This window comes from Centropristis striata, chromosome 8 (genome assembly GCF_030273125.1).
Source record: "Centropristis striata isolate RG_2023a ecotype Rhode Island chromosome 8, C.striata_1.0, whole genome shotgun sequence".
Classification (NCBI taxonomy): Eukaryota; Metazoa; Chordata; class Actinopteri; order Perciformes; family Serranidae; genus Centropristis; species Centropristis striata.
In genome coordinates, this window is record NC_081524.1 from 10,643,256 (window position 1) to 10,654,978 (window position 11,723).

The 11,723-nt window shown below is 34.9% G+C and overlaps 1 protein-coding gene across 1 annotated transcript; it reads right to left on the reverse strand.

Moving 5' to 3' along the window:
* Positions 1-8,462, reverse strand: m6pr (mannose-6-phosphate receptor (cation dependent)). The gene is made up of 7 exons (XM_059340171.1): positions 8,125-8,462; positions 5,936-6,099; positions 5,582-5,751; positions 4,729-4,838; positions 2,800-2,930; positions 2,202-2,328; positions 1-2,002 (listed from the first exon to the last, which is right to left on the reverse strand). The coding sequence occupies exons 1-7, from the start codon at positions 8,128-8,130 to the stop codon at positions 1,880-1,882; spliced, it is 831 nt and encodes a 276-aa protein (XP_059196154.1). The 5' UTR covers positions 8,131-8,462; the 3' UTR covers positions 1-1,879.
* Between the last annotated feature and the right edge of the window lie 3,261 nt (positions 8,463-11,723).

Sequence of the window (11,723 nt, forward strand, 5' to 3'; positions counted from 1 at the left end):
TTATGCATGAAATGTTTTTATTAAAACATTTTACATTCATTAAATCTCCAAAGATGAGTGCACTTGGGTGTGTACTGATTTCACCACCACAATGGGCATACATAAACTATTTTCATGATTTATTTTTAATGCAATCAAAAAACAAATAAAACATTTGGGGAAATGAAATCATCCTCAAACCAAACAGGGTGTCATATTAATGTGTAGGTTGTTCAATTCATTACAACCACCAGATCATGATCCGGGAGCTGAGTCTCTAAACTAATGAAAGAAATTTCACCCTAATAAACACAAAAAGCAAGTGATAGAAACAAACAAAAACAAACATAAGTGCTCACACTGACAATAATACAGTAACTTCATTCACAACTTAAACTCAATTACATAATTTTGCCATCACAGTCAAATTCCTGCCTTAATCTTTAGCATCGCATCTGAAATTTCTAAAAATATTACAAACTTCATTATTTATATCCTCAAAGCTGTAACAGTTTTACAACAATAATATATTGATACAAAGAGGAAATTAAGTGCTTTCATTGCAGCTCTATTCTGCTAAAGAAGCAAAGCATCAGGCATGAAGCCGCCTGAATATTTGGTCAAGACACTCGACTCTTCACCAGAGTGTTAGTGTGAGTTCAGCCATCATAATATTATTAGTTATTATCAATATTATCTGTTTAGTGATTCTGCATATTGGTATTTTGCTGCAAACATATTCCATGAAAATACAAGTACATATTCTACATATATACCTAATCCTTATCGATATCGTAAATTATGAATAGCAGAATTCATATATAAATATCTTCTAATTGCAATCACACTGTGAATTAGCAGTGAAAAGCAAAAATTAGTGATTTGAGACATAATACAGTTTCAATTTCAGTTCAATGCTTTTTTTGCTTTTTTTACACCAAATTTGTAAGTTTAGCGCATTAATTTAACTGCATTGTTGACGGTACTGAAAAAAAAGGTTTGATGTAAAGCTTTTCCCCATGATGTGGGAGAAAGGAAAGAGGTTAAAAAAAAAAAAAAGTAAAATTAAAACCAGTTGAGCAATGGTTTTTTCCCAGTGATTTCTTAACAAGACCGTAGGCACAGTCACAGAAAATGAAATTAAACATTTACATTCTCAAATTACTTTTCTAACTCTGAAAACAAAAACACAAACTGATTAAAGCCAAATTACACAATCAAACACACGTGTGTGCTTTGTAAACTGCAACCATCAGTGCACCACAGCCCTGGTCCATGAAGTGAGTTTACCGAAGAAGCCAGTTCCATAAAGCAAATTCAACTAGTTTTCCAGCATAATTCGTCATAGTAGCTGAGCTTGACGTTTTCCAATTTATTTTATGGAACAGACTCAAGTGAATATGAGTCAGGCTTACAAAGTAAAGCTGGCTTCTGGAATAAGGCCCAGGTCCTGGGGGAAAACAGCTTGCTGCAACCTGCAGCAACTTCAAACAATGAATCATGAGCTATGCAGAAAAAGATGAGCATTACGTCATTAGGTTTAAATCGGGTAGAAATCCATTATCATATCTTTTTTCCTTTTTGTGTTTCTATGGAAGAATAGTCTTTATTGTCACTTTCTAAACACGGAAATATCACCCATTCGTTGGACATCGAACCGCTGAATGAAAATGCATGGGGTAGGAGGAGGAGTCAGGTCTGTCAGCCCTATGAGTAACATACCCTCTACAGCAGTAAACAGATCAGAGTGATGCCGCAGGCACAAGTCTGGAATATACACGCAAAGTGTCGAAATTTAACAAGAAAAACGAGGCTTGTGTCTAACAGCAACCTGCAAACTGTGAGAGAATAAACTGTGTCACACAGTGAAAGTTTCTTTCCCATTTGTGACATTTTGAGGTCACATAGGTAGTAGGTGGTCGTCTCTCTCCTCTTGTTCTTCTTCTAAAGGTTCGGAGGCCACTCCCCTGTAGGCCGGGGCTTCCTCACGATTTCGTGACCGGCACACAAAGTCACATCCATCCTGTAAAGAGGGGGGGGGGCAAATTTGTCATTTATTTCCAGAGAAAGCCACAAGACGAATGAATGACATTACTCATCGACTGCAGTAGGCTCACGTGTAGCATGTCGTGTTCACTTGTGCGTATTAAAGGACGGGTTCAATGCAGGGTTTGAATTTCCCTGTTGTGGGATTAATAAGCGAATCCTAATCTTAATCTTACCGCTGTCAGATTGCCAACCTCCACCCAAAAAGCATAATTTGGGAACTGGTCCATGCCTTTGGCTCCAACAATCAGTCGCTGGTAGAGGAAACCTCCAATCAGATAAACAGCCAGAAGACAGAAACCACTGGGGGAAGAAAGGGCCTTTAATGACTGATCATTCATAATATAACTGTACAGGTGCATCTCAACAAATTAGAATATGATGGAAAAGTCCATTTCCAGTAGTTCAAGTCAAATAGCCCCAACCAAGTATTGAGTCATATAGATGGACATACTTTTCAGAGGCCAACATTTCCATATTAAACATACTTTTTAAAATTGGTCTTTTGTAATAAACTTTTTGCTGAGACACTGAATTTTAGGTCTTCATTAAATGTAAGCCATAATCATTTTAATTAGAAGAAAATAAATAAATGAAGACATTAAAATGTTTCATTCTGTGTGTAATGGATCTATATAATGTGTTATTTCCACTTTTTGAATTCAATTACTGACATAAATACACTTTTCTATGATATTCTAATTTATTGAGATGCACCTGTTTATCCTTAAATGTTAAGAGTTATGTGTGTTATTACAGACTGTCTTTACGCACATGATGAGTATGATGGAGCCAGTGCTGATGTGGGTCTCAATAGCTGGGCAGACTGCACTGGAGTCCAGCTCAAAAAGGTAGAAACATCCCTCGTTCCTGTCCCGGTCCTCCAGCTCCACCTTCATCTTGCCCTGGGAGTGAGACGGAGAGAAATTGAGCTGAATACAAAGCAAAACACAAACGCAGAGCACAAGACTACATTTCACAAAAGGGGAAACATGAGGCCACGTACTGACCTACATTAGCCCTGAGTGAAAACTGAACCATTTCATTCATTTCAATGAGATTCCTGCTAGTGCAAAAAAAGTTGACCCTCATCCTGCAATATGCTGCATTGCAAAGGTACATTTCTAGTAGATTACTTGTGACATTAATGAAGTATTCCTACAGTTTCCTGTGTAACCATTAAGACAAAGAATAAAATGACTGATAACTCCCACAGTTGTAAAACCCTATGACGTAGTACTATATGACGCTGTGCAGAGTTTGTGGCTATGTTACTCAAATACCTTCTTGGATCTTATGTGATCTTCACACCGATACCTGAAGCAACATGTACCCACCCTCTTAATGCATTTTTGTTTAAACCCTCTGAACCCCTCTGCAGGCATGTTTTCTTCAAACACACACAAAAAAAAACTTGCCATCTATCTTTAAAAGCAAGAAGTGTCTCTGTGTGTGTGTGTGTGTGTGTGTGTGTGTCTAGGGCATATCCGCTGACCGTTAGTCAGAATGACCTCAGATTTCGTATGTGGCTTGTGCATGGCACGAAGGTGTGCATCCTCAATTTTGAAGATTTTTGTATTCATTTTTCAGAATATCATTATTTACGTAGGACGTGTTGCAGCATTGCACTGTTTCTGATTGGACGCCTTTTAGTGTAGCTCCGCCCCATTGTGTGATAGGCCTACACCTGGTCAGTAACACAATTCACTCTGGATTTCCACCCTGACTCATCTCATCTGGAAGTCTATTTAACCTACCTCTCTTTGGGAGTTTTAAAGTGCGCTACAAGGTTCGATTTTCCAATAATATCCAAATAGTTTCCAGTGAATATCAATGTTCAATGTGTATGTGCTGGATGGTGGTCGTATCTTATGAAAAGTAAGTGTTTTATGGAGTTGCAACCATGTTGAATAATTAAGTTTCTTTTTGTTAAAATAACTATTTCTGTGTCTCTTTATATCTTAATGTACATCCATTTAATACCCAATATACACTTTGTGTATTAACACTATGCAAGAGTATTACACCTCATTGTACATCCCACTTTCACACACAACCTCATTTGGCCATAATTAAAAAATCTACTTAATCTCCCACTATACGAATACATACTTCCTATGGGCACTGCACTAGTAAAGTATAAACTATAAAAACAGTATTATCGTCTGATTTTCAAACTTCCACTGGTTCTTGAAAGATGCTGCTGTCAGGAAAATCAAATATAAGCTTAAAATTCTACATGTTTCATTTAAAAGTTCACCAAAAATAGTACAAAAGAGTGTGTAAAAATGTAAATAGTTTTATATGTATAGCATGTGGAGCCCCTGTTTTCCCCCCAATATTGGTAACACTTTTGGAAACCTGAAAAATATGGAACTTATAGTTTTATTTTCCAATTATATGAGATAAATTAACAATTCATCTGTTATTTACTTATGATTTTTGACATTAGACTATGTTATACTGCACAAAAGGCATTTATGATGTTTCCTACTTTTAGCCATGATTGTACTGTTTCCATAGAGGTACAGGACATATATATATTATTTACAAAAAAGAGGGCACAGTGAGTAAAATGTGAGGGGGAAAATACGCTTTGAAACCATGCGGGGTTCAATGGGTTAAACATGGTGCGGTTTTTGCCCTAAACACCTATGAAGTCAGCATTTCAATTTATGAAATCAAAGTCTGTGTTTATTTTACCTCTGCCATTGTCCTGTCACAAGAGATCATGATCATGGCTTTCCTCTTTTCCTGGGAGCAGTGCAAATCGTATTTTTCACCATTTTCATAGATCAGCAACACCCAGTCACCTGCGAGTTTTAAAAGAGAGAACGTAAACACAAAACTGAACTAAAGCACCAGATGGAATGATAAATTAATGTTCAGATATAATTCAAGAATTGGCAGTAAACAATTTTATCACATTTTAACCTCATTATGCTCAGAATTGGTCTCAAAACACGAGATTCAAGTTGTTATATTTTGCAGACACTTTTGTGTATTTATTTTCATTGTTTTCATAACAGAAAAATATATACAAATTAGAAATAGTTGGTGGAGCTACACAGAACCGTACAGTTTTTTTTTTTTTTTTTTTTTTTACAGTCTTTGACATGAGACAAACAGAACATAGGTATAAAATAAATGACCCAGCAACAGAATAGCACTAATTCAGTTTTTAGACATTAAATCGAGAAAAGATTGCCAGATAAAAAAAAAAAAAAGATATCCTCTTTAGCAGATATGATGTACCTGATTTGTGTAAGTGTAATACATTTCCCAGCTCTCTCAACCACATTTCAAATGTAGGAGCCCTTTCAGATTTCCAAGACTGTAAAATTAGCTTTCTGGCTAACAATGTTGAAAGGGAGATAGCCTTAGCTTCACAACTACTTTTCACACCATCTGGATTGGCCAACCCGAACAACACGGTGAATGGCTCTGGGTTACATGGATGATTGAGGGCCTTAGTGAAGAACTCAAACAAGGAGCCCCAGAATGGTTGTAGCTTATGACATTACAAGAATAAGTGGGAAATTTTGCAGAAACTTACTTCCTCCAATGGCCTTTGTTGAATCATACATGCCGATCACTGTTGGTTTATTATCCGTTTTCTTGCTGTCGTACTGAATGACCCCGGCTCCTGGAACACCTCCTGCGTCTCCACACAGCTGGAACACATACGTGTAAACCTCTGATCCGTTCTTGGTCTCAGCTGTGAAGCTGTCCACATGAGAGCAAATAGTTAATATGTAAGACAGTGGTAAAAACAGAGAGCACAGCCCTAAATCTGAAGGAAAATCAAGCAAAGCTCCTCCGTCATGGCTGGTTTACAGTCAATCAGTGCTGATGTTTGATTGATAACAGGTGATTGAACATGCAGCTACAGAGTTGAGTCACTTCTTACTTCTGATGGGCGAGTCCCTCTAGTCGACTGAGGACTTTCCGTTCTGACACAGACTCAGACAACAGTTTACAGCTTTTGGTGCCATCAGTGGCGTGCACCCCACTCACACTCAGGACAACCAGCGTCCACACCAGGAGGGTCCCTCCGTCGGGAGAGTTGACCACCTGGCACAGGAGTCACAGCAAGAAATGATTGGTGCTTGGACTTGGAAAAAAAAACCCATAGATCAACATAAAATCAATTCTCAAATATTACACTTTCATTATCATTCATTCGAAATGACTGTTGAACTTTGAAAATTATATAATGTGAGACATTATGTTCACCATTAGAGACTTTTGGAAGGAGTTGGAGATTTATTCATTAGTCGACTGTCAGAAGACTGATGGGCAACTATTTTGCCCATCAGTCAGATTAAGCACTTAAGTATTTAAAAAAAAAAATCAGTAATACAAAAAAATTGCTGCCTTTTTCCCCTCAAATATGACACTAAACTGATTGACTGATTGATTGATTAGGTTTTAGGCTGTTGATTGAACAAAACAATCTATTTCAAAATGTCACATTAGGGTATAATAATAAATGGGCATTTTTCACTATTTTACAAATACATTGATTATTCAATAAATTTAGAAGCTAAAAGGCGGAAACATCTATAATAAAAATAGTTTTGCAGCTCTAATCCTTTCGACATATGTGATGTGAGCAAAACTGCAAATCAAGGAGCAGCACTTTTTATGGTTTCATAAGACTGCATCAATGTGAAAAAGTAACCAGATTTGTCACTATATCACTACGTATACACAAACACACGCCTATATGTACATACATCATTGCATCTGATAAAGTACAATTTAATAGTCATAATGAATAAGACTCTAAACTGCTGAACTTAAAGAATGTTAATTTAACACTTTTGTGTCTTAATTTTCTCTGTTTACTTAAGTAGCACTCTGTCTGCAGTGCACCCGTTTCAAATTGTATGTTTTTAAATGTATGAACTACATAAACCTAATAAAAAAACTTTGTAAAATTATGAATTAAAAATAAATAGAATTTGCAAGTGCACTTGATCACAGCAAGCTCTTCTGAGCCAGAAAGAAAAAAGAAAATGTGTAAACTTGAATGAATATAATAAACATTGTTTGTGTAGCTGCCTTCTGAGCCTTGGTGTTGAAATACTATAATAAATAAATAATCAGCTTCTTGAGCAGAGACATTAGCTGATCATCTCATAACCGCATCAATTAGCTTGATTCACTGGCTAATAATCTTCTACCACTTTGTTTAATTCACGTCATAACTAAAGTGTCTGATTCTTTCTTCCATAAACTATTTGTCAATTAACTTCTCAGTAAACACGCTCTTTATATCTAAATGTTACAGATATACAAAGAGACAATTTTATTCTATTTCTGTTTTGTTTTTTTAAATCATTCTAAATTAATCTGTAGGGTTTTTGAATTACAGAACTCCTGTTGACTTTAACCCTTTGATACACAACATGGGTCTAACGTGACCTGACTGAGTTTTTATATTCTTTATCTTTGCAATAAATTAATTTCATCATTCACTTTTCCTCAATTAACTTGTTTTTGATCATCATACCTCCTCATTTTCAATTTTCTTACTTACTTACTTATTGAATAAACCCCCTTTTTATATCACTATGCTTCTAATGCACAAGGTCATCTTTGACCCATGTGTGTAATAAAGACCGATGTTTGTCATAAAGTTTGAAAGGAAAAAAGGATATAATGATCTATGAAGATTTTCAAACACACAGCCAGCATGAAATAACATGGGAAATGAATGCGGGTCATTTTTGACCCACGTTGTCCATTAGAAGGTGTATATATGTTGTGCATCAAAGGGCTAAGTGACTTGCTTTGTCATTAATTTGCTTCCTGGACAATAAAAAACCCCGCAATTATGAGGAAACTACCCGTCCACTTTATTTAACAATGACTAATTTTAGCGTAGGCTACAATCTCAAAGAAATAAATACAGGAAAGGGATTGTATGAACATCGTGTAGCCTGATTGTGAAAAAAGGAAGTTGTAAAAGCACATTTTAAAGTGTGTGCATGCAAAATGTCTGTTCATCTCCACACGAGGCAGCAACTTTTCCAGAGGAAGCGCAGTTATAGACACTTGAGAGTGTAACTTCTGGCCACATCATGCACTCACCTTCATGACTTCTCCAGCCGCGTTGAGGCGCAGAGATCCTTTTGTTAGTTACAGTTTAACAGTTGTTTAAACATGCAGCCCGCTGGTGATGCAGTGAGCTTCCTCTCGCTAACGTCGCTTCCTGGTTGACTTGTTAAAGCTGCTGTTTTGTTTCACAGATAAAATAAAGTAAACGTGCACGCACTCTGGAGTTTTACAGGAACTCTGTAAGCTGCGCGCCTTTTCTGTTCAGGGTAATAAAGGCGCTTTGTGCAGCAAAATGTGCTGGGTGTGATCCAGGAAGATGCTAACAGGCTAGTGACAGCAGCGGAGTGCGGAAGTGAAACCAAACACAAACGCGCATGTGACTGTCCAGATGATGCGTGGCCAATGAGCTGCAGCCGAGAGCCGCATCACACCCGCATCAGCTGACCGGGGACACATCCAGGTGACTGTCAGTGCCGCACAAACCACTGACAATATTTAATCATCCTCTTAATAACATGCATCAAGATTATTCAACTAAGTGCAGAAGGTTATTTAAAAAAAAGTTAAATTAAAAATAATATAAAGACATTTAAGCATCTTTTAATAACATGCATCAGGATCATTCAACTAAGTGCAGAAGGTTTTTTTTTTTTTTTTAAAGTGAAAATAAAAAATAATATAAAGACATGTAAGCATCTTTTAATAACATGCATCAGGATCATTCATGTAAATGCATGAGGGAGGTTATTTTTAAAAAATATATCTAAAAATATTTAATCATCTATTAATAACATGCATCAAGATAATTGAACTAAGTGCATGGGACTTTAAAAAAACATTAAAATGAAAAATAGCTTTAAGACATTTTATCATGTATTGATATCATGCATCCGGATCATTCATGTAAATACAGGAGGCTATTGTTTTTTGTTTTTTTTAAAGTAAAAATCTAAATATATTTAATCATCTCTTAATAACATGAATTAAGATAATTTAACTAAGTGCATGGGGCTTTAAAAAAACATTAAAATGAAAAATAGCTTTAAGACATTTTATCATGTTTTGATATCATGCATCAGGATCATTCGAGTAAGTGCAGGAGGCTATTTTTAAAAATTGGGGGAAAAAATCAAATGTTTAATCACCTTTTTATTAACATGCATCATGATAATTCATGTAAGTACAGGAGGCTATTTGAAAGAACAAGCACAAGCATAAGTATAACATGCATCTGGATCATTATGAAAAAAAATCAAATATTGAATTATCTTTTGATGACATGAATCCGGATCATTCATGTTAATGCAATCTTTTTTTAATTTTTTATCTAAAAATATTTAATCATATTTTAATAACATGCATCACGGTGTTTCAACTAAGTGCAGGGGGCTATTTAAAGAAAAATCTAAATATATTTAATATTATAATAGCATGCATCAGGATCATTCAACTAAGTGCAGGAGGCTATTTTAAAAAAAAGTAAACATATGAAAACTATCTCAGGAGGCCATTTATAAAAAAATAAAAATCTAAAAATATTAAATAATCTTTTAATAACATGCATCAGGGTCATTCAACTAAGTGCAGGAGGCTATTTTAAAAAAAAAAGGGGGGGGGGGGGGGGGGGGGGGTCTAAAAATGTTCAATCATCTTTTAATAACATTCACCAGGATAATTTGTGTAAGTACAGGAGGCTGTTTGAAAAACAACAACCAAAAGCATAATAACAACATGATCATCCAACTAAGTGCAGGAGGCTATTTAAAAAAAGACATGTGACATTTTTTTAAATATTTAATTATGTTTTGTTAACATGAATCCAGATAATTTGTGTAAATACACACAATATATAGGAGGATATATTTTTTTTAAAAAGGAAAAAATCTAAAAATATTTAATCCTCTTATAATACCATGCATCAGGATTGTTCATGTAAGTGCAGGAGACTATTTTTAAAAAATGGGGGGAAAAAAAATCTAAAAATATTTAATCATCCAGGCATCAGGATAATTCATTTAATGCAGGAGGCTATTTTAAAAAAAGGAAAAATATTAAATCATCTTTTGATAGCATGCATCAGGTCCATTCGAATAAGTAAAGAAGGTTATTGAAAAAAAAAGTGAAATGCAAATGCAAAAAAGCTTAACTATGAGTCACATTGGAATCAACTATCTAAGTCTATATCTAAATCGTATTATTTTATTAGTCTTATCATGTAGCTTATAATGTTCCAATGGTCCCCCCGAAACTGTTGCCATCATCTTTTTAACAGTGTACCAACATGCACTCAAAGTTGCCAGTTTATTAGGAACACCAAGCTAAAACTACCAATACAACAGTCCTGCAACAAAATCCATCTATACAGTACCTTCAGAGGCGTTGATTGCATCATACTGAGAGATACTTCTCATATTCAATCTCACCTTATAGATATAACTAGGTTGAATTAATATTCACCATCACTCAGTATAATGCAGCAGAGTTTAACAGGGCTCCTGATGAGGTAACCTCTATAACTTTAGAAAGAAATGTCTAATTATGTCTTATGTTGAACTTGGAAGTGTCCCGTAATCATTCTAGCAATAAGCTGTATGTACTTTTAATATTGTTTGTTTATTAGTGTATAATTTTATTGATGATAATGTATTTATTTTAATGTGTTTTTGGTCATGATGTCACACTAACTCCTTCATCTTTACTCTCTTTAAGGACCATAACAAGTCTTGGAATTAGACTGTTTAATCCTTGTCTTTACACACTGTGATTTAATTTCTCTTCTCTTAATGTCAGCTGCACTAAACTAAACTACAGCCTGCAAAAGGCGCCATAAAGTTGATTCAATACCTCTCTAAACCACTCCTTAACAAAAACAAAACGTGTAATCTTCATGATAGTGGGATTTATTGCAGGAACACTGAGCTAAACTGCATTCGTTTTAGTGTATTTTGTCACAGAATCGGTATGATAATCACCAATTTAAGAAGTCAAGTAAGTGTGCTCAACTAGAAATATTTACAGTAATGTGATTTTTTAAAATTTTGCTCTGGTATTAATTACATTTTAGCAGGGTACATTCATATTAGGCCTTACAAAGAACAGTGCAAGTATATTCAGTGTTTCTATTTTCCTAGACAGCAATCTCCTCCTTTGAACCAATCATCACGATTGTAAACACAAAACAACCTTTCACCTATTAAAAGTTTGATTGATTTTCCTGAAACAAAGCATCATTCTTCTGATAATCAACCAATCTGCTTACTGCTAAAAAAAACTATTTAAAATGATGAAATTAAAGGTGATAAATCATCAACCTGTGTGTTTCCTCAATGTGTTTAATACAAAAGTATAAAGAGCATTGATGGAATGTAACTTAGTACACTTAAGTAAAGTTATTACTTTACTTGAGTATTTCCATTTTATGAAACTTTATACTTCTACTTCACTACATTTTAGAGGCAAATATTGCATTTATTGCACACTGCATTTAGCTGCCAGCTTTAGTTAATTTTCAGGTTGGGATTTAACATAAAAACATGATCAATTTAAAATTATTAGACTTTTTTTTCTTTTCTTTTTTACAAATGAAACCTCATAACAATATATTAGATAATTAAAATGAGCACTACCTTGAG